The sequence below is a fragment of the Vidua chalybeata genome, chromosome 2, assembly GCF_026979565.1.
Source record: "Vidua chalybeata isolate OUT-0048 chromosome 2, bVidCha1 merged haplotype, whole genome shotgun sequence".
Lineage (NCBI taxonomy): Eukaryota > Metazoa > Chordata > Aves > Passeriformes > Viduidae > Vidua > Vidua chalybeata.
The window spans coordinates 8,358,261-8,381,411 of NC_071531.1; the positions used below are offsets into that span (position 1 = coordinate 8,358,261).

At 42.9% G+C, this 23,151-nt stretch overlaps 1 protein-coding gene across 1 annotated transcript in view; it reads right to left on the reverse strand.

Annotated features, from left to right (window-relative positions):
- Nucleotides 1-762: 762 nt before the first annotated feature.
- TSPAN7 (tetraspanin 7) overlaps nucleotides 763-23,151 on the reverse strand; it is an 85,334-nt gene continuing 62,945 nt past the window's right edge. Inside the window, exons 2-8 of the mRNA XM_053934813.1 lie at nucleotides 18,854-19,042; nucleotides 16,264-16,338; nucleotides 14,674-14,769; nucleotides 12,768-12,923; nucleotides 8,446-8,529; nucleotides 2,239-2,311; nucleotides 763-1,894 (exon numbers count right to left, since the gene is read on the reverse strand). Coding sequence (XP_053790788.1) covers nucleotides 2,243-2,311; nucleotides 8,446-8,529; nucleotides 12,768-12,923; nucleotides 14,674-14,769; nucleotides 16,264-16,338; nucleotides 18,854-19,042 — 669 coding nt within the window. The 3' untranslated portion in view covers nucleotides 763-1,894; nucleotides 2,239-2,242. The remainder of the gene's footprint in view (nucleotides 1,895-2,238; nucleotides 2,312-8,445; nucleotides 8,530-12,767; nucleotides 12,924-14,673; nucleotides 14,770-16,263; nucleotides 16,339-18,853; nucleotides 19,043-23,151) is intronic.

The following is a 23,151-nucleotide window of genomic DNA, read 5'->3' on the forward strand; positions in this document are numbered from 1 at the left end:
AAGACATGCTGGCAGGTTTCTGCCCGCGTGGCTGTGAACCCTTCTAGAGCTGTGTGTGGGAGTGCACTGCCCACGCCAGCACCACCCCAAGGTTCACCTGGTGCTGGAGGCACCAGGCAGAGCGACCCCCCAAGGCAGGGGGTCACAGTGGCACTGATGGATGGACAGACAGACAGAGGAAGGACTGGGACTCCAGCAGCTGCACAGCTCCCACAGCCAGAAGGCTCCAGGACTTCCCAAGTCTTTCTCTCTGTCCACACTGCCAAGCTAAAGGCTTGGCTCACAATTCCCAGGTTTAAACTTCCATGGGTTTTCTGTCACATCTGTGACATATCACTCATTCAAGTGAGAGACAACTGCCTGCCTTTCCACAAGCCTATCCCTCAACCCCAAAGCTCTCTCCTTTCTCACCAAAATCAAGAGAGAAATGCTTAATGCCAAAATCACTCACAGCACTAAGGATGGGATAATTAAACACTGCAGATTTTTAACAATTACAAGAAGAAAACTTGCAAAGCAGAGGGTATTTGTCACGTGGTGAAACCAGCTGTAGAAGGAGTTTTGAAACAAATCCAGCTCTTTCTCCTTTTTTTTTTTTTTCTTGTCCCAGGGTGGTAACATTTCTCTTTTACAAGAAAATTAGTTGTTAAAAACCACATAAAGACATGTCACGCCAAGTTGTGCCCGGGTGTTTCATGTTCACTTCCCCCCTCCCTAAAAAAGAGTTTTCTTATAACTAAAGAATGAGAAGGAAGCAGCTAGAAATCTGTAATGGTTCCATTTATTAATACGTATATCACAAATACTCACAATATCAATGCATTCTCGTTGGCATGCTAGACAGAGGCATTATTAAAAAAGTCCTATTTTTTTTAAAAAGGTTTTAAACTTTTGCTTTCCCCCAAAAATATTTCATATGCCTGTTATTTTTTTTTTGTGATTTTTTTTTTTATATCTCTGTGTGTGTTTTTATTTCGATTTGATTCAACGATGTATTTGGTGGCTGCAACCTCAATGCAAAAAGAAAGAAAAAAAAGAAAGAACAGGAAAAAAGTATGAAGGCCGCAGTACAGCACAGTTCAATTAGTTCATAGCTACGTAATAAAAATAAAGGGAGCAAAAATTTCTGCCTTCACAGTAAGCAACAACACAGCTTAATAACAGTATTACACAGGATCAGGTTCCGAGGCAAAATGCACTAGACAAAGCCTACCGGGATACGCACTAGGCATACAACACTGAGTAAGAATCAAAGATGTAGAAGAACATCAGGAATAACAGTTCCCTTCAAGCACAACATTTTAACATCATTTTCAAGTATCTTTATGTTATGTTACTGATTCCTTTGTTTTTGGGGAGAGGGGGACAGGCGCAGGGGAAGGGGGAAAGGATGGAAACCTTAGTAAAGCAATAAACAAAACAAGAAATTAAGATAAAACCAAAAGAATATATATTTCATATACCGGTTTATATGAATGTGTGCAACACTTATTAACCATGGTGAAAGGCTAATTATGCCCTCCAGTCACTACATGCACAGCCCGATCAACGCTGTTAATGAGTTACCTTTGTTAACTTACGATGCAACTACTGTGTGACCAAGAACATACAGACGGTGCCGTCCTGGGCCGAGCCGCGGGGGTGGGGGCTGGCTCTGGAGGCCGAGGGGACCCGGCCACTCTGGGTGGCACCGTGGAACTTCACAGAATGGGACACTACGCATGGGACAGTTCGGGAGGTGGGGTGCGAGTGTGCGCGCGCACGGGCTTGCTCGTGGGGGTGTGCGTGCGTGCGTGCGAGAGACAGTGTGTGCTATAACATTCATGGCAGTCTTTCTCCAATTCTGCAGCTCCTGGTCTTCACACAGGCTCTGGACTTCACACTTCTCGAAAGACTGGAGAGCAGGGAGGATGGAAAAACAAAAACAAAACAACAAACCAACAAGTGGGTTGCTTTGGTTGGTATCAGTATTCACAGCAGGTGTTTTGCTCTCTCTTTCCAAGAAAATGGAAATGACGAAATTCAACGCTGCATTTCCCCACCCCTTTTTTTTCTTCCCCACCACACCCAAAATTGGGATGAAAATCCCAAAGCAAAGAATCCCATGGGAAGTCTTAATTCTCAATGAACACGTTCAGAATGTAAAACTTGCTCGCAGTCTTCAGCAGAAGCAGCACAGCCACAACAACACAGCAAGGCTTTTATGGTTTTACCACCTGGAAAACGGGAAAAGCTCACCTTGTTACACCATCTCGTACTGGTTAGCAGTAATAAACCGGGACAGACAGCATGCCAGCAGCATCCCAATCAACTGTGCCAGACAAGACAGAGACAGAACACAATTAAAGTTAAATACACCAATGCATGTAGTTCATGTTCTGGAGTTATTATGCACAATGTATTTATGCTCTATTTTATGGACTGTTCTAATTAGAAAAACAGCATCAAAATCTGTCGTCTTTCTTTGTCAGATCTTCCTCTTGATTTTTGTCATTTATTTGACAGACAGCATGCCTTTTTGGTATTTTTCAATCTTGTCAATGTCTGGCCAAGCCAGATGTGGATGAAAAAACTGCTGGGGGTATCAGCTTGTTACAGGCTGTGTTTCACTTGCTCCACCTGGATCCCTCACCACCACCCATGAGCCCCGAGAGCTGGTGCCTTTAACTTCTTTATCACTGTGCCAGGGGAAAGCTTCCTGATGTCCCAGAGTGGTTATGCTTCCTTTACAGCATGGTAGAAATGAGTGCTGTAAATCTGGAAATAACTTTTTAAAAAGTCATTCACTATTCCCTTGGCTGTCACTCAGATTATTGAAAACAGATCCCAGGCTTCCACTCATCAATAAGCACTCAGTCTTTTCAATGTTTTGTCTACTGCAGTTTCTTAGTGCTTCCTTCATGTGCCAACAGTGTTAATATGCTGTAAATAATTCAACCTCTTTGCTCATTGGGGTTGGTCAATTAATTAACTGCTGAGCATATCCAGAGCATGCCCAGGTATGACTGGCTGGCTGCTCACCCAGACTGGATCCTCCTATTTCACTCCCCAGCATTGTGTGTCCCTTCCCTTAGACCAGGCAGTGCTCACTGTTAACACAATCATCATCAAAATACACATCTGTACCAGCAATTGCTTGATTTGGGCTGGCACCAGCCCAGAGCAAGGCCAAGCCAGGGTAAGTCAAATCTGGATAAACTGTTTCCTTTCTCTAAGACGTCACAGTCCTTGACAGGCCATGCTTCTTTGCCAGAAATTTGTTCAGTTTCCTGTTTCAGTGTCCACCAGAGCTCTTCTGGGAATTTCAAAAGGGCACTGAGTCACATTGAAAAGCAGGTTGAACCCTCCTGTTCCCCGCATGCACCCCCTGATTTTGGCACCAAGGATGAGACTGCCTTGCCTATAACGAGATGTGGGGCCCTGGTACCAATTCCTGACCAACCTCCAACAAAAACCAAAGCTACCAGGGTCCAGGGGCTGTGTTTTTAGTTGCCAAAACAATATGTGCATCGTGAAAGCCCCCCTCAGCTCTGAAAATCTCACTTGATACCAAGAAGACATTTTAACCATTTTGTTGCCTTTTCTACTCATCACTGGGAGGATGATTTAATCAATTACTGAAGGTGTTGCTGAAAACATTCACATTCTACAGCTTACATGACACTCCTGCAGCTGTCTCACGCACTGTTTCTTTAGCTCAGCTGAATTTTGGAGAGTGAGATTTCTGTTTTGGACAGTGCTCTGTACTTCGTGCTCTGACAGCCTGAACAGAGTGAGTGCCTCTGGGTGGCCCTGTCCCACCTCTTTCACTGTTGCTTTTCTGTGTTTGTGGTGACTTTCAGTCTTCACCTTCCTTGGCTGGAAGTAACTCAGAAGTTACTTTTCTGCCTTACTGCATTTTTAAGTTAGATAAACTTCGCAGTGTATTTAATCCAAATTATTTTCCCTGAGCAAATTCTGGTCCAGACCTGAATCAATTCCTCTCTGCAATGGGCAAGAATGTATGTGCATTGAAGTTGTTTGTTCATTTTTCCCCATCATGAGCACCCAGATTACAGCTACTGTTCTTCTCAGCCACAATCTGCTGCTTGTATCAGGTTTACAAGGGGAAAGATGCTGTAGCCTCTACATATAGGAAACCACAGGCTTTTCTTTCCCCCTTTAACTGGAGCAGACTTCCCCAGATACTTCTAATTAGGGATTCTCCTCTTCTGTGCAGGCTGTAACTCTAATAATCAGTGTGTCTAAACTTTGTAGTGTCTACAGGCATGTAATGGTGATTTGTTTTACTCAGCTCACTCCTAAGACAAATGGCAGGTTCCTCATGAATCTATCTCCACGATCTTTGGCCCACTTATTGATTCTTGGCTCTGACCTTAGGCTGGCTTAGGCATTTAAGTGGTTATAGTGACATAATGTTTAACTTTGTATTTCAAAAATAATGGAATGCATGTCAAGCTATTGCACACACTTTTTATTCAGCATTTCTAAGCATTACCAGGACATAGAGCTATAATAAATAGTCTAGAAATACTTTGAATGTATATAAAAACATGTGCTTTTCAATGTGTTGACTTCCACATTTAACCATAAGAGCACTGTTCCTCCTGTAGCCAAGAAGAGGCAATATTGTACTGAGCTGCTGAATTTTCTTCACGGTGCTCTTTCATTACAGGCAGAACTAGACTCCTCTGCATTTAAGTCAGGCTAGAGGCTCCCAGACTGCAGCACAAATCACCACTCTCCACCCTGCCCTGCTCTCTGCATTTGTTCCATCAGTTGCCTCCTCTGCTCTTCAGGCAGGAGGAAGCTCCTTATCCTATTGTGCACCAGGTCCCCGCAGCTCCTTTGAAAAAAGAATTGGCTCTAAAGGATTCCCACAAAGAAACTGCTGCTGGGAGCTGCATTCATTTCCCTGCACTCCCACTGCCTCTCAAATGCCCCATCTCAACTTTTATCCACTTATTCATTTATTTGATTTTAGTCTCTGGATTTTTGAGTGCTAAGTTGTCAGACTTGGTTCTGCATTTGTCTTCTCTCTTACTTTTTTCTTTTCTTCCCTTTTTTCTCTAAGATTATCTTGGTCTTCTGAGATATTACACAGAAAGCAGAGAGGTTTTTTATACCGTGGTCTTGCCACAGGAAACTTGAAAATGCTGACAAAATTCTTTGGTTTAGACAACTGGGAAACCCACACTCCTCAGGTGTGTCTCCTGTACTACCATCCTCCTGGCCACAGGTCATTCCAGCAAGCAGAATGCAGAGAATTTCTCATGGTTTCTAGGAGCAATCTCAGGCACATCTTAGTTCTGGCCATTGAAAGCCATCCAAAGCATATTTTGTAGCAGCCTTATCCCCCCTGTACACATAATAACTGGCTTTTAAACACACTTATTCTGTAGGAGTTAACACTGACTGGAAGCTGTTCTGCATGACATATTTATTATACCTTATTATACTGAAGAAACTGAATTGCAATTTGAATTTCCATTTTATTTTGGGTCTTGGTATTGTCACAATTTTTCATTCTTTGGGAGAATTTCTATAAATAGAAATGTGTTGAACTAACTTGGAATCCATCAGCACATCAGGTAAGCCAAAACTGGGAGGGGGAGGGGGGTTTAATCCATCAGGAATAATTTTTTAGCTCAATACCGTGTCATATTCTCAAAATGCAAATCTCCAAACATGCAGGTTCTCTGGCTCTATTTTAAAAGAGATAATTTTCTGTGTCACATGTCACTTATTTGAGTCAGCCTCCTGTGCTGTGGTGTGCCTCTGTCACAGGCCCTACCTCCACACTGAATCCACTGTGATTAGCCTTTAGAAACAGCCCAGTCTTGGACCAGATTTGAAGTCACATATTGGATGCTGATGTGGATCCCACTCCCTAACCCCTGAGCAAGCCCCAGCCTCCCTGTGCTCAGGGAGGAGCTGCAGGAGACAGGGTGGATGATGTCTGCACCAGAACTGCATCCAGGCAGAGCTGCCCACGCTGGTGCTGACAGCAAAGAGGGCAGGTGGATGCTGCACAGTAGAGAGGGTCCATGGCTGCATGGGAGTTTATCTTAGACTGATGGGACCTGTATGTGCCCAGCAACTGGTTTGGAGCATATGGAGAGCACCTGATTTTCAGTCCTTCAGCACAAAGGGAATAATGTGGCCTGAACATTGCACTGAGTCTCCCCTACTCAGAATCTGTACAGCCCTGCAGACAGTGTCTCTTGCATTCCTTAAACCAATGCCTGCACAGTAGTTTTATCTAGGCACAGCTCTCCATCACCTATGCAGTTTGCTTAATTTTATTCTCTGTTGGGCACAACACAGCAATAATTTTTCTGCTCTGAAAAGCACCTGCTAAATGGAAATTATTCCAGCTGGAAGTGAACACTGGTATCCAAGTCCAAACACAATCAAATTTTATTTTATTGTTATTATTTCAAACCTGAGGAGCAGATCAGACAAGGTCAGCAACACAGTGTTTTTTGTAAGAACTCTTGACTCTGATGGGGAGGTCTGTGCCAGGCTTGTAAAATTTGCAGTGCCATTACATCAACTATCCCTATTTCTGGGCATCAGCACATTCCCCATGCTAGTCAACACCTAACAAATCCCGTGAAGGAAAGGCCCTTGAGCATGCTTTACTGTAGAAGAGCAACATGATTTAATTTGTCTTTTATTTAGATTAAACCTATTCTCAATAGGAAGAGCAAAACCTCGCCTACAGCGGGAGCCCTGCCTGGCATTACTGCCAGCCACATTAACCTGAAATCAATTTGTAAACACTGCCCCTAATTGGGCCCAACAAAACAGATTACTCAGTAAATTACAACTGGCCACCTTCTATTCTTCACAGCCTGGGAGAGCTGTGTTTTTCCCCTCTGCAGCCTCTCTCTTCTCTTTTTCAGAAGTCTGCTAACACCCCAAGCAGCTGAGTATGTCCTCACAGTGCCAGAGCCCAGTGCCTGCACTGGGGAGTGACATCCCCACCTGGCAGCAGGGCTCCTGGTGACACCAGCAGCTTGAGATGCCAACACCACACCAAAACACACCTCATTTTTCCCCTCAGTCACAGGGACAAAGTGCCTTGCAGCCCGTGCTGCCTGCAGCCTGCCATGAAACACCCATTAAATGCTTTCAGGCAGTATTGGTCCTGACTTTTTCCCCCAGCAGCATATTTTACAATTCTACTCGTCTCATTTTTCTTTTGGATAGCTTTACAGGAGGCATTTAAAAAGATGCTTTACAGCCTTCTGGCTATCTAGAACCCAAACTGAAACCCAAGCCTGGCGTCCTATAGCAGCAATCAAGCCATAATCAAGGCTGGAGAAGAATATCAATGCTGTCACCATTCAACAAGAATTAGAATATTAAAAAAAACCTGACCTCCCCTTGTCCATGCACAAACAGCTTCAGATTGTTCACCTTTTCTGGATCCCTGACATGCAGGCACATGCTCTGGGCAGCTGCTGTTGTGATGAACCAGCATTTCCACCCACACCAAACCACGGGCTGCTCACACCCAACACCTTGGCTACAGGGCATCAGGCTTCCAGAAATGCCCAAGGCAGGGCACTCAGCCAGTCTGAGCCCAGACAATTTTAGGGCTCCCTCAGGCTGATGGAGAGGATGTGGGGGCCATTTTCCACATGGCTTGGGGACAGTTTTGAATTGTGCATATTTCCCTCTCTCTCATTTTTGCGTGTTACCAGTAGAGTCCTTGCTGTGACACATGAAGTGACTGGTGTAAAGAAGCATCTTGTTGAAAGATGCAGGTGTTTTCCTGCCCCTTCTTGATCAGAGCAGTCTGACCAGACCTATACTTTTCCCCAGTTCCTGTCTACACAAATGCAGTTTGGATATCCTGGAGCAGAAACCCCCTGCTTAGCTCTCCTCTTGTCACTCTCGTGCCACACTCCTTTTGGTGCAGACAGGAATTGGTTTAACACTCTGATTTTGGTAGACTGAACATTTCTCACTGTTCAGTGTTAAAGGGAAGACAAATAAAATTGGTCACAAAGTGCCCTCTCCAGGCTCCAGGTCCAGAATGGGGAGGCCTGAGGGGGCACTCATTAGAATTCCTGAGTCCTTTAAGAACAAATAAGAGTGCTTAGAAGATAGAAGCCTACCCAAACAATGGATAAGCTATTTGTCTTCTTAGCCTTTATGCTCCGTTTAAGCCAATGTTTTATTGGGTTAACCTCTATTTGACCCAGTGCAGGGACAAGTTGTTTTCCTTGAGCTAGTCATTAGCTCAACCGTAACTGATATTCCCAAGGAGAAACTTCATTTAAGTTGAAAAAAAGAAAATCAATGAACAGATGACCTCAGGACTAATGAGCATGCTGAGTTCAGTCCCTTTCCATAAACCTTCCTTCCCTGAAGTCCAGGTAAAGAAAAAGAGGGGAAAAGAAAAGGGGAGAAGGGGAGTGTTTATGCACTTACCTGTGAGAATGCAATCCCAAAAGCCACTCCAGCTATGATTCCCATATTTGTCTCCATAAAACTGGTCACCAAGTCATAACAGCCCTGGAAAACAAACATCATCATTCTTTGTACTGACCTTCCCTGCCATGAATGCATACATACAAATTTCTCATTTAGAATGAACTCTGGCTAGACAATATTTCTGCTGTAATTTCCAACAGTGTCACTTTTTTTTAAAACAGCAATTCTGAGTGAATGATGTGGAGTTGTGGCAAAAGCAATTACTTTTAGAAACGAATGCATTTCAATACTTTTAAAATCGAAATGTGATGTTGCACTCATTTTTATGGGTCTTTTAAAAGAAAGTCAGTTAAAAAACAATATAGCTTTGACCTGAAACCAAACCAGTAACAATACACCAATGTTATAATACAATACAGATGTCAAAAATGAATAAATGATGCTGATTTCCTAATATTCTAGATATTTAATAAAGTGTCCCTTGAGGCATTCTGCTTGCCTATACCCATCAAAGGACACCCGGCAAGGCACTGAACATCATGTAACTTTAAACCATGTAACAAAGTTATCAAGGGTTTTGTATGAATTTTCTTGGCTCATTTGCCCTTGGACATAAAATTCCCTGTCCTGCTCCCCAAACCAAATTTTCTCTCGGCTGACTTTCTTTCCCAGGCCTCAATGCACAGCTCAGACTGGGGCCAGAGGATTCATGTACAATATCTGCCCTTTTCTTGGATAGACTTTTTTGAGATGTTCCCCCTCAGTATAATAATGTTTGCCAAGTTTCTCCCCTCACCTATTTGACCCCTCAAAAAAGCATTTAAAGTCATCTCCTAGTTTGTGGTGCCTAAATTAATCTAAACATGTGACTTGATACATGAAGAAAAAAAGAAAGAGGGCACCAAAATCACAACACATTTTCTTTCCATGTTAACCCTGTCATTATTAACCCCCATTCTTTCATTAAGCCCCTTTTCTTTCATTATTAACCCCCATTATCTGTCCCCACAATCCAAAGTCACTGCTCAGCCCCTTTTGCCACCTTCCTCAAATGACCAACACTCTGGCTCAAGGCCAGTCCTGAGGAGTTTTATACATTATAACTTTATCCACTTTATCAGAAATTGGAAAACTCAGAAATAACAGTGAGTTGCCTTTCCCAGCTTGGACACCTGTCCCATAAGAGAGAAGTGTCTCCACATTTCACCTACATGCACAAACCCCTCATTCTGCAAGCAGTGTAGGAACTCTTGATGGCCTCAGAGCATCAGGTGCTTGTAAAAAATGACAGTGAAAAGGACAAACAATGTTCTTTATTTCAGACAGGCTATTCATTAAATAAATTGTACCATTTCTTTAACTTCTTTTATAACGTCACAAGACATTTAATCCCAAGAGTAATGAAGTGCTGAACTTAATAGTAGCTGAGGACCAGCACAGCTGGTCCTGATTAATTTCTGAAATGTTTATGTGCACATATCAACTATGTTTTACCACAGTGTACAGTAACTCTGATTCAAGCTTGCTTATTTAACCCATCAAGCAGCTATAGTTTGCGTGTCTTACATGTTGTGCAATGAGATTAGATTTCTCAAGCAGTATTTTCATTCTTTCTGACATGGCTTAATGCTCTCCCAGCTCTTCTGAAACCAATTCTGTTGAAGAGCCTTCAAGAGATGCAACACTGAAGCACAGTGGTAATTTGAAGGAGACAGAAGATCTTGTCAACAAAACATGCAATGGCAGAGTTTTGATCACCCTCCTCACTTGAAGGCTCTGTTTCCCCAAGCCACAATGATCTGTTTTCTGAAGTATATTGTTTACATATGGCTCAGTTGCTCAGTCCTTACTGTGCATGGGCTGAGTGCAAGCAGCACCCACGAGCTGCATTACAGGACACAAGTGTGTGAAGAGCTGTGTGAGCACCTCTGGGTGCTGATCCAGAGCACAGAAGGGACAGTTTACAAAGGATCTGATCTGTCTTGACTCTGTGCATCTGCTCCTTTCTTAAGATTTTAGAGAGAAATAGTTCTTGAGGTTTCTTGGTAAAGAACTGTGATTAAAAGCACTAGATGAACATTAATTAGCTAATCCTAATGACAGCTCTTAAAGTTAGGTATTAGTGCTGTCTGAGATGAAGAAACAGAGAGCCTAAATAATTAACCCAAGGTCACTAAGCAAGTTAGGGTCAGAATTGGCAAAGAAAATCCAGGACTGCTGTCTTTTAGTCCTGTAATTACATTATTAGTTTAATCCTCTTTGGTAAATTCATTATCAGTCCTCAGAAACTGCTAGTAATTTGATTAGCTCATAGAGAACTCATCTTACTGATAGTTTTGCAAGATCCACCAAAAGATGTAATCCAAATATACTTGTCCATAGGTATGTGAGAAGGGTCTTCCACAACACAGGCAATAAATATTTTCCTTTTTCTCCAAGACTCAGAGAGCAAAGGGCCCCATGTTTCCAAGACGAGCAAGGGGCTTGGGTCAGAGGCAATGATGTTTGGTACCTATCTGAAGTGAAAGGATAGGGCCAAACGACATTTTCTCCTTCTTGCTTTTTACTCCCATGCACATTTCAGAAGCATCCCACTTTGCTCAAATGTCTGGGACAACTGCAAGGTCTCACAACTGCTGAACAGAAATCTGTAACTTTTGATTTTCAATGGCTATGTCAGAAAATGAGACAAAACCACATGAACTTCCAAAACATCCAAATTTCTTCTAGGTAATTAAATCAAGTAATTACTTCAACTATTTCCTGAGGAATCAGCAGTCCTTTTCTGTCAGGTGACTTGTGCATTTGACAGGAGAGCAAGGAGCAAGAATGGCTGGAAATGTGTTACTAGCCCTGGACTAGCACTCACTGATCCCTCAGTCACTTCCTACAATTCAGCAGGCATCCTGTGCCACGAGGAACTCGGAAGTGAACAGGGATTTTCCTGTGCAGGCAGAGCAAGCCTGGCACCTGGGGGAAACCACAGATCAGTGCTGGGAGTGAAAATGGTACCTAAATGGTTTTGCAGCCAGGAAAGGTTTGGAGTGCATGGCTGTCCTGAACTGCAAAGCTGGGCCCTGCTGGTGGAACACCAGGCACAGCAGAAAGCTCTCCTGCTGGGAAGAGGAGCAGAAGCAGAGGCTCAGGGTGGGCTGCCCAGGAGGCACCATGCCTGCTGTGGGTGCTGGCTGTACTGCACGTGCCCTACATCCACCTGCCCTGCCTCTCACCTTCCTTCCACTTCTACAAAAACATCAAGTTAGTACAAATTCACTGAACAGAGTGGCTCACCCTCCATGCTCATGCAAGATTACTCTGCTGCTGGTGACTGTGAGTTACTCAACCAATGGACACCATCAACATTCCACACATCTGCAACAAGTGGCTCTCATTAAACCATTGCCAAAAAAGAAAAAAAAAATAAAAAAAGAAAGGCTTAGTGGAAAATAATCCTCTGGTATCCCTTTTACAATACATGCCAGAAAATGTTGTCTACTTGACTGGTTTTCAAAGATGTTTCAGGCTGTGCTCAGCCACCAGTCCAACCTTCTGAGTCACAGGTGACTGAGGTGAAAAAGAGAGAAACAGAAGAGACAGAGGCATTTCCATATTCCCCCTGTTGTCCTCAGGACTTCTATTTATTTTTTAAATAGATCTCTGAAAATAAAAACAGAAAAGAAAATAACCCTTAAGTCTGACTAAGCTGCGCTGCTACTTAGAATGGTGATTTAGCCACAATATCATTCCTCTTACCAATAAACTCTTCCCTCTCTTGCAAATCTCAAGTGAGAAAGAATTGATGAAACACTAGCACTTGAAACAATAACTTGAGTAGCACTTCTTCAGCACAAGGTCTAATGCATAGATGCTGCATTATTTTCTCTTTATTCTTCCCTTTCTTAGCATTTTCTATATTTTTATTCTCTAATTATTAATTTTCTTCCTGTTCTCCCCACTTGCCTTCTCAACCCTATTTCTGTCTTCCCAACCCTCTCCTTCAGGTGACCCCAGGGAAAGGGTCACTTTGGCTGGACAAGTTCAAAGGTTTTAACTCACAATAAATGTACCCACCAACCACAACATTCACTGTCAATCACCTGTGTTTCCTCAGAACTGCTGTGTCTGGCATTGGATTTCAGAAAGGCCAGCTCAAAGCATATGAAGCAAGCACAGGACCAAGGCCATCCTTATCATCACTCCAGCCTTATTTGCACATTATCAACCAACCATTTGAAATGAAATGCAACTGCCAGCAGGCACACACTCCACTGGGGTGCTGGATGGTGTCACAACTGCCTCTGGCACAAGGTTACTGGTACCTTCTGGTTTACTTTAGTGGCAGCCACGGTCATGTTGCGCAGATCCTGAGTGTTGCAGTCACTGGAGTTCATGCAACAGCTCGCAGGGATGCCGTGCTTGAAGAAGTAAGGGCTGGTGCTCCAGTTGGTGTAGCTCTGAATGCCACAGCAGCTCAGCTAGGAGGGACAAGAGGCAGGTTTTAAAAAAAAAACAGACTTAAAATTAGAACAGAATCATCTCGGCCCACTTCATAAGCTCATAAACAAAATAATGACAGGGCACCGCAAGTTTTGAAAAGCAGGTACCACCCCTGCCCCATTAATTACAAAAGTACCAGGGATGTAACTTACAGAACATGGGAGCAGATGACCTACTAAAAGAAGGTATTTTATGAGCAGGACTATTATTTGTAACATTTGACAAAGGTCCAACCATAAACCCATCTTTTTTAGTTGACAGTCTGTTGGGTTTTTTTTTTGTTTGTTTGTTTTCTTTACTTTTTTATTTGTTTAAAGATGACCCTGTAAATTCAAGACCTCAAAGCATTACACAGAATTACATGTAACACATACAGGTTCAAACTAGTACAAATCAGTAAGGTGAAACCTCTCTAACTCACCAAAATAATTTCTAGGACAATTCACTGAGCTGTGAATAGAAAGAGACCATATGTTCACAGGGTGTATCTAGGAAGTCAGCTAAAAAACCCTAAATTGGGAAGGATGTTCTGATTTAGATCCTAAGCTAGAAGTCAGAGACTCAAAAGTACGGAATATGTGCTGAATTTTCTGCAAGGAAAGGGCTTATAAATGCAGTTCTGGTAAAAAGAGAACTATGAATGAAATGAACATTTTGCTACAACAGAAACACTGAAAAACTACTCAGTTTGGTCAACTACTTTGTTTGGTCAACTCCAAGGAATCAAAAATTTAAAATACAGGTTAACATTATGCAAAGAGACAATTTGACAGCAGAATATATTGTTTGGAGCACTGCAGTAATCTGCTAACCAGGAGAAGCCAGGTTAGAGTACAGTTTCAACCATGCTGAAGGGTCCAACATAACAGCTGTAATTTCTAAAGGTCTAGAAGTCATCGATACAATTACACTGACATTTCAGCCATTCATCAAGTTACAATCATATGGAAAGGCTCATAGAATGTTTTGCAAACTGAAGGAATAGCTTCTTGCTATGGCAGAGCTTCCAGTGGGAATTTAAATGTGAATTTTATCACTCTGTGTTGTAGTTGGTGGACTTGGTCTCCTGTGGGTGGCATCCCCAACTGGTTTGGCTGTGCTGTGGCATTTGCTCCTTCCCTGGAAGGCAAGGCAATTCCCCCCTGCCCTGCTACCACCCCTGAGGGTCAGAGAGGCTCTTCTCCACCAAGCTCCTACTCCATCCCTCCAGCACAGCTTTCACTGCCAACCTCAGCAGTTTTCCCCTCCATTTTCCTCTGGGGAAAATATACCCATTTTTTCTCCTTAACTCACTAGGAGTTTGCCAGCCTCTCACTGTACTTGGGAAGAGAATTACTGCAGTTTATCAGTGATACAGGGCACAAGATTATAAAACCCTGTCTCATCCAGCTCAAATTTAAAACATTTTATGATCTTATTGGCAAATTCCCTTAGGAACAAGGTGTGTTCTTTAGGAATAGACCTGCCCCATAAACCTAATTCAAGATCTGGGACCAACAACAAGCCAGTGGGACAGCCCTTGCCTTTATCAGACAGCTTTTTCACTAAAATTTAGGAATCCTGGGCAGGCATTTCAGTTGAAATACTTTCCCTTTAGATCAGTTTTGCCAGCCTCTATTTTGCTTGCAAATTACAGCTTGCAGATTGAGCCATCAAAACCTCACATTCTGGGATTAAATCCATGCTTTCTCTACTGACTGATTTTTTGGTACCCAGTTTTAGACTTACACTTTCCTGTACGTTATCCACTGCATGGCTCCGCTCATCGTTCTTGTTGTAATTCTGGATTGCTTCAGTGTATGTCCTAAGGAAAGTATCCTTGATCTATGAAGGTGAGGAAAAAGAAACAGCCCGTGAGCAACAAGAAGCACAACATCTGAAGCAGTTTTTGCAGGAAGCAAATGCATTGCCAAATTTCCTAACAAGACAACCAAACTAGCCCTTCCCAGTTGTTTTTAAGGGTGTTTTTAGAGCTGGCAGAGCTCCCTCTTAACTGTCAGGAATAATTTATGCCATTTTTCCAGTGGTATCAGACACAGAAAGAAGACTACCCCAGCAAACTGAGATGTTTAAAAAAAAATACTGTAAAATGACTTAGCCTATCAAAAAGGTATTGTTTTATGTTTTTTTTCCCCCAAATACTTTGTTCCAGCACTAAGTCTGAAGGAGACTGCATGCTTCTCCCTGCTCATGGATGCCAGGTGGGAGCCAAAGCTTGTGCAAACACCCTGGGGACAGAAGCCAGTGGCACCAAAATAAGACATAAGACATAAATCTCCTGACCAGGCAGCCCCAGCACCAAAGGGATTTGGGTAAGGAACAAGAGGTCACTCAGCTGGAAAATGTCAGGCACATCATCAGGAATGGCACTTCGGGTGGGAAAGGGGCTGGGAAGCAGATGATGTGAGCAACCCACATGGTTGCAGCCTTCACAAGAGACTGCCTCTCCCAAAAGGGAGCAGTCTGACACTGGGGCTGCTGCAGGTTAGGTGGGATGAAATGGAAATCCTCAGCAGGTGGACAGGCACCTCAGGACCTCATTAAAAACAATCCACTGCTTGCAAGGGCGAACAGCAGAAAACTCTATAGCAATGGAAATGTCATGTCAAAAGAGGAGACTGGAAAATCAGCTCATACAAAAAGAAGAGACAAGGAGGGTCTCTGGGGCTGCTCTGGATCAGCACCAGTGGCATGTAGGTCCATGGACTTACAGCCAGAGATAGAGCTGATTACAGTGGATAAAGAAGGAGTGTTACTACAAATCTAGACCATCACACTTTTTTAAAGCTTCTTCCTGTCCCAGTTTCCTCCCTCACTCTACTTCTAATCTCTCCTTATACTCAAGATAGAAATGAAATCCCATCCCACTCCCTCTCCACCCCCTCTCTCCCCCACCCAAGAAAAAGAAGATTTACAAAACAACAAGTCTGGTGTGATGCAGAAGTTGTCTCTGCCTTACATAAACCAGCATTTGCCTGGCTGAAAAAGCTGTGTTTGAGAAAAGATTTAATCTATTTTGCAGCCCTCAGCATATGTAAAAGAATAAAGATCTTAAGTGGTGGACACACAAAACCTGATCGCTCCAGAGTAAATCACCAGGCAGCTGAGGGCAAGAGCTTTGGCTAAATCCCTGCATTTGTAATGGCACTGGTTTTTAAGAGATGTACAAGCTATTGTTGCACCCCATCCCCATCCCTGGGGATGTGCTGGAGCCGCCGAGCTCAGCGCCCCGCGCGTTCTCCACGCTCCAGGGAACTTCTCAGCAGCTCCTGCCCAGGGAGGAGCTGCCAGCTGCAAACTCAGCACATTTCCACCTACCTCGTGGCGAAAGACAAACCCTGAAATGCCAGCCACTAGCTCAGCCAGGAACACCAGGGACAAGAACATGGCATACTGAAAAGGCAGGAGGCAAGAGAAGTCAGAGCATGATAGGCTTTTGTCTCAGCACAGATATTATCACATGAAATGTAACTTTCCCCTCTAGGCACCCTTCAAAGATGTTAAGAAACCAAAGGTCTTTTGGAGGAGGTACACAGGTTATGACCTGAATGTAATACATGTGTTTATACAACTCATAACTGATATATATTGCTTAATTACTGGCTTTTCTGACATTTCTGTTCCCACATTTCTCAGCATTCTTATATAAATTAAAACACACTCACATGCCAGAGGTGAATCCAAGTCACTCAGGTTTTGCTCTTGCACTAAGGAATACAAACAGACCCTTCCTGTTTGCTCAGCGCTCTGCTAAGGTCAGTAGGCTTCTCCAGGTGTTTTGGTTTGTGTTTATCTACCTCACTGCCAGATTGGGATTTGCTGCCTGGTCCCTGAAGTTTCTCCAATGAATGAACTGAAACATCGCCTTCACTGGAAATATTCTCACAGTAACACTAGACATATGCTCCAAATACTTTGCTGAGCCAAGGTCCATATTTGGCTTTAGGTGCAGCATTTGGATCAGGAGCTAAATAAACCTTGAAAACAGTGCTTTCAGTGTAGACACTCACCAAGTACTAAAAATATGTTTAAGCAAAAATAAAGAAGGTAAAGAAAAAATGCAAAGTGGGATAGTAAAATTTGAACTTGGGGCTTAATCTTCTGGAGGAAAAATTACCTTTTTACTCCACCTGCTAAGTAACAGTTAATTAAGAAAGGAAATATTTTAAATTAAATTCAGTCCTAGCAGGATTTAGTGGAGAAAGGGAAACTTGCTTTCATGAAAGGTTATTGGGGAAAGGAGCACAATGGTGAAGGCAGAGCTAGGAAAAAAATGTGTCCAATTAATGCAGCTGTCAAAACACTGTTCAGGAAAGAAAAGAAGTTTAGAAATCTTTCTTATACATACAATGAAAATCAACCCATGTGCTTGAAACAGCACGTGCTAGTATTAGTGGCATATCTTTAAGGAAGTTACATGAGTTGTGGAGCAGCTAGCAGAGCCTGATTTCCTATGGATTTATATCATCATTCACCTTTATCCCTTTCCCATCTGGACTGCAGTGACTCCAGCAAGCCTCTGCACATCCCTGAGAGCCCATCACCAGCAAGAGACAGCAGTGAGGGTCTTGCCAGCTGGCAACCAGCTGATGGAATTGCAGCTGCTACCTCTCCCCTTCTCCTCCCTGCCACCATTTGAGGAAATTAACTCCTTTTAACACATCCTTTATTTTTAAAAATGCAGTTAAAACTGGAGAAAAAATATCCCATCTCCTTAGAAAACCAGTCTCAAAATACTGTAGCAGGAGATGCATTGTACTGTCAAGCCCTTTCTCACTAGTTCAGTGCTTCACAAGTGCTATTTCCACCCTAAAAATCATGGCACACGCAGGATTTTGCTCCTAAATATGCCTAGAAACACAGTTTATCATATAAGTTTGTTTAGCCTGTAGTTATTTTGAATTTTATGGTGGGCTGGAAAATTCAGAACAGAGAAACTCATATGGAGAGAGGTTAAAGTGGACTGAGGGACAGCAGCTTCCCCTCTGCTCAGTGCAGAGCCCCTGCTCCTTTTCAGGTGAGACCAAACACACCATACAGTGCTCTGCTTTTTGGGTTGAATTGTTCTACCTAGTGAATGTTAGGAGAAAAAAAAAAAGGGCTGGCGTGCTTTTATGAGGTACTAACTATTCTTTCCATAATTTCAAATCAGGGTATTAAACTGACCCCTTAAAATACAGTTCAAAAGAATTTCACATTTATGATGTTTTGGGCATCTTGAAGATTGTAAATATATTTATCTATCTGGCTCACAGAAAGCCAGAATGATTGTAGAATGACTCACAGAGCAATTCAGCAGCACCACCCTGCTCCAAACACTTGGGCCTATGTGCCATGTGTAGCAAAATTCAGTCATAGTCAATCAAAAACTGGTTTTGGCAAAGGGTTTTTTTCCCCCTTTGTCCAAAAGGCACACATGTTGAAAATAACAATTAATAAAATCTAGCTTATGTGCCTAAAAAGTTTCACCAACATCTGTCGGGGGTAGAGGTGTGGCAGCAGCTCTCTGGCCACAGAGAGCAACAGACAACTTTCCCAGGGAAAGGCTGTGAGAAGATCTCAGAAAAGAATGAGAAACAATTCTTATCTTAACCTGCTGCACCTGCTATTGTGAACATGTGGAATGTGTTACGGAGGTTTGTTTACCAAAGGGTGGCTTCTTAATTGGCCAATGGTGATGGTGTTTTAATTAAAGGACCAATTAGGTCCAGCTGTATCATAACTGTCTATAAAAGCAATGGGTTTCTTAATAATTAAATATATAAAATAAAGAGATTGATCAACCCTCTGTGAGTCATGGAGTCAATGCTAATTACCACCCGGCCGTGGGCCCGTTGCGGTGACAGTGGCGGAAATCCCAACTGATCCAAAACCCCTCCTCCCCTCCAAGGCACTTGGGTTTGCTCACCAGCTTCAGCATCCATGGGCTGCCACGACAAGTGGCAAAGCAGCCGAAGAGGCCGAAGACGATGATGGTGGTGCCCGTCCCGATGAGCACGTAGGGGGCATTGGTGGAGTTCTCAGCAATGAGGGAGATGTAGGTGCCGAGGGTGAGCTTGCCCCAGACGCCGACTGCGAGGAGGATAACGCCGGTGATCTGAAAGCAAGGGGACAAACCTGTCAGGAGCTCTGCAGTTTGTTTTTGTTTTTTTTTGTTTTTTTTTTTTTTTTTTTTTTTTTTGTTTTTTTTTGTTTTTTTTTTTTTTTTTTTTTTTTTTTTTTTTTGTTTTGTTTTTTTTTTTTTTTTTTTTTTTTTTGTTAAGGTTGGGGTTAAATGCCCGAGATTGTATTTTTTGTTTGGATTTAGATGTTTATTAGTTTTTATTTATATTATAGACTTTTTAATTGTGAGGTTTATAGTAGTTTTATATACTAAAAGTGGAGTTGTATTTTTTTCTTTATAAGTTTTTTTAAGGATAAACTGTCTAATTAAGAAATGATATTTACATTGTTTTTACTTTTAACTTAATAACTAATTACTTTTGGTTCATAATGTGGATTTTTAAATTTAATTATATAATACTACTTAAACTTGTGAAGAAGAAGGACTAGCTTTTGTTTTAAAAAAATTATTTTGTTTAATATATGTCACTATATTCTAAAACTTAAGTTTTCTACCATTTGATATTATACATTTCTATTTAAACTACACACTTATAATCTCAGTTTTATCATTCTATTTTGGAAGCCTTCTCCACAGCCTCAGGTCCAATGCAGTGTTCTCCTGGGGGTCAGTTCTTGTCAGCACAGAAAGCCTAAAATTCTCAGCAACCAGGGTTCCAACCAGGAGCCACTGGGGAGGGCATCCAAAGCCTTCCAAAGCACACAGTGATCCTGCAGGGATGTGCTGGTGCCGTGCTGCTGGCAGAAGGGAGCCCCACAACTTCTGCAAACTCCAGAGAGACAGATAGATGAAATTAAACTCCAGCATCTGTTGCATTAAGGCTGCCACTGAAGGACAAACATCTCAGACCAATCACTGCCAAGGGAGGATGCAGTGTACCACCTGCAGGAACAGCTCTCTGCTCCTGCAGTGCACTGGGAGACACGGCCAGCTCCACGTGTGCCTGTGTCTGAGTGTCCCCTGCTCCCCTTGGCCAGCCTCGGCAGGCATTGGCATTTCTGCTGCCACCCTGGGACAGGATTAGCAGAGACTTCTGCTCTCCTGCTCACAGTGGCAGTAAGAATAAATCCAGCTCTTGTCCATCTTTCAGTGCAACTGTGTAAAAAGTGCTGATTCCTTGCTATTGCACCCAACAGCTGAGTGTCAGAAATAATCACCGAGGAGCCTATCGACCCACAGACAGCAAACGCCCTTGCCAAGCCTGTCCCATCCCTGCACAGCACTGTCTTCACCTCTCCCTGTCCTGAACAAAAGTGGATTAATCAGCAAAATCTGAAAGCAAGCTGCACGGGACTGGGAAATCTGCAGAACAACTTCTGGTTTCTCACCTCCAGTTCCACAAAGGGCTGGTTTCTGTGCCTAAGCTGCTGAAAGTTTTACCACCGTCCCCAGGGAGGCATAAAAGCAGCCTTCACTGCCAAAATGAACAAGCAGCTTCACATATGAAAGAGACCTCAAGCCTCGTAATAAAAAGCATTTTTAGTTGGCTGTTTGAAACAATTACTAACCCTTTACTATGCTTTTTAAGAGTTTGGTTTCCCCAGGTCTCAGGGGAGGCCTATTCAATTTATGGCACACACAGACTTTGGAAAAAAGGACGAAAGCCTCTTGGTGGTTTATTCCCCTTCTGCTTCTTAATAGAGCTCTGGTTTACAGGGATTTAAGGAAATCCCTGAGTTTTTTGGGAGGTCTAAGCCCCTAGCAAGCTTGGCACGGTGCAGAGGGGATGGGATGTTTCCACAAAGACATGCTGAAGATGCACCTCAGGTTGCAGCAGTGCTGGCTGGAATTTTGGTTATGAAGACAAAAAACCCATAAGACTTCCCTACAAACCTTTTCATGACCTTTTTTCAGCAGAGCACAAGCACTGGTATGACTAATGCCTACCTCCACCCCAAGGCAAGCCTCATTTCCTTATTTCCAAGACACACTTTTTATCACTATCTCTCTGTGCCACCACACAGTCTAGGGAACAATGAATGTACTGGTTTCTGGTTTGGTTTTTAGATTTTTCTTTAAAAGCAGGAGAGACATGGGCAGACAGAAGACCAGGACAGTGCTGGCCTGAGAACAAGGCAGCAGGAACAGACACTGCTCTGGACACTCACCATCAGTACACACATCTTCCCTTTATCTCCTTCCTTTGACCCAAAATCTCTCCAGCAGCCTAATTCTGTGACCTGTGACCAGCCTCAGTAGTTGCAAAAGCAAGGTGTTGTGTGTCCCTTTACACCTGAAAGGTCTAAAAGGAAACTCAGAACACCTTCTCCAATGCAGTCTCACCCCAGGCTTCCCTACTCCCTTTCCACTGTAAAGTTTCAGTTCAGACAATGATCATACAGGAGCTGTACAAAGTATTTCAGATATCCTGGCAGCCAGAGGAGAGTGATTGCCAGCCCTTTGATGTTTTGAGACCCTCTGAGCATTCAGCATTCAGCATGCTGAATGAAGTTTGTAAATAAAAGGAACTTTATTTACAAACACCTGGAAGAGCCAGCACACATGGAGCACAGGAGCTGCAGTAAAATTCCACCAGTGGACTTCTACAGCAAAACCTGGTCTTCATATGGGCCAGCAAGAATCTGAAGATTTGTCCTGGAGATGCTATGAGAGCTACAGCCTCTGAGGAAAGAGTGTCATAACCCCACTCCAGATCCTCAGCAGACACAGAAGAAATGAACTGGCAGCTGCACAGCCCACGATGCCCCAAATGAGACATCTGGAGTGGTACAGAAAAACAAGCATTTGCAAAGGAACTGCCCCCCCCCACAAAAAAAAAAAAAAAACCAAAAAAAAAAAAAAAAAAAACAAAAAAAAAAAAACAAGGAAGAAGTTTCCTTCTAAAAAGAAACTGCCAGAGACATCCCACCTAAATGTAAAGATGTGGGATCCTGTCCTTTGGTGTTTTAAAGGGAAAAGCAAAAGAGAACAACTACCCAAAATCCCAAACTTCAAGGTCTGTCACAAACTTACCGAATGCTTCAGATTCAGAAAAGAACTCCAGAGTTTTCCTTGGACTTTATACAAGCCTTGGTTTAAGCAGTAATAGTCCACCCTGGATAACACAGGCAAAGCTCATATCCACACCCAACCAGACAACATCAGCAGAGAGATTCCTGCCAGCAGCCAGGGCTGGCCTGATTTATCCATGCTTAGGACCAGTTCCTATGATCATAAAAAACCCCAAAAACTCAGGCAGGTTTTGTGTCCACAAATGGGCTTGCAAGTGGCTTGAGCTTGTTTTGGTAGTCTCTTTTTCATGCTTTCACCCTGTCCTGCCCCCCACACTGTTTTGATGGATTTTCCCTGCATCTTCTGTTTCTTTTCTGTGTTCTTTCTCTAGTTTGAAACATTATTAGAAAGCTATTTCATCCTGGATTTCATCAAAGGTAGATGATATCTTCCTTACAAAAGTTCACTGCAGTGGAAGCCCCTGCACTCATGTTTCCTCAGCCAGGAAACCAGAGATGTAGCATTCCATAAAACATTATTAGTCCTGCCCTTCATTTAGGTCAAAATTTTAAAGGTTAAAGGAAAAAAAAAAAAAATAAACCACAGGAGATATCCAAGTTGGACAAGGATTGCAAAGGCTACACACAAGTAGAAATCACATTGTTTAGCCCTAGCAGGTCTCACATTTCAGTGCCTCTGAGCTCAGGCTCAGCAAACACACCCCAGAATCCCTTGACTGATGAGATGGCAGGAAATGAAGCAGGTGGGCCACCTGGACATTTTCTAACAAAAACACCACTGAAATCAAGATGTTCCCACAGAATGTTTTGATCTAGATGAGTTGGATTGTTCTGGCTTAAAAAAAAAAAAAAAAAAAAAAAAAAATTCTGTGAAACCAACCCCCCCCAACTCTACCAATCCTTTTACCTTCCTTCAGCATTAATACAGATATTTCCAGTGTTACCTGCAGTACTGCTCCCAGTTCTGGATGTGGTGGGAAAGTACCATGCAGCAGGCAGGCAGAAATACAGCAGAACTGACTGTCAGCTCTAACTTCACTTGTCCAATAAACCAACTGCTTTTTGGAGACACACAAAGATGTGGCCAACAGCACCGACACAAGGGTATGT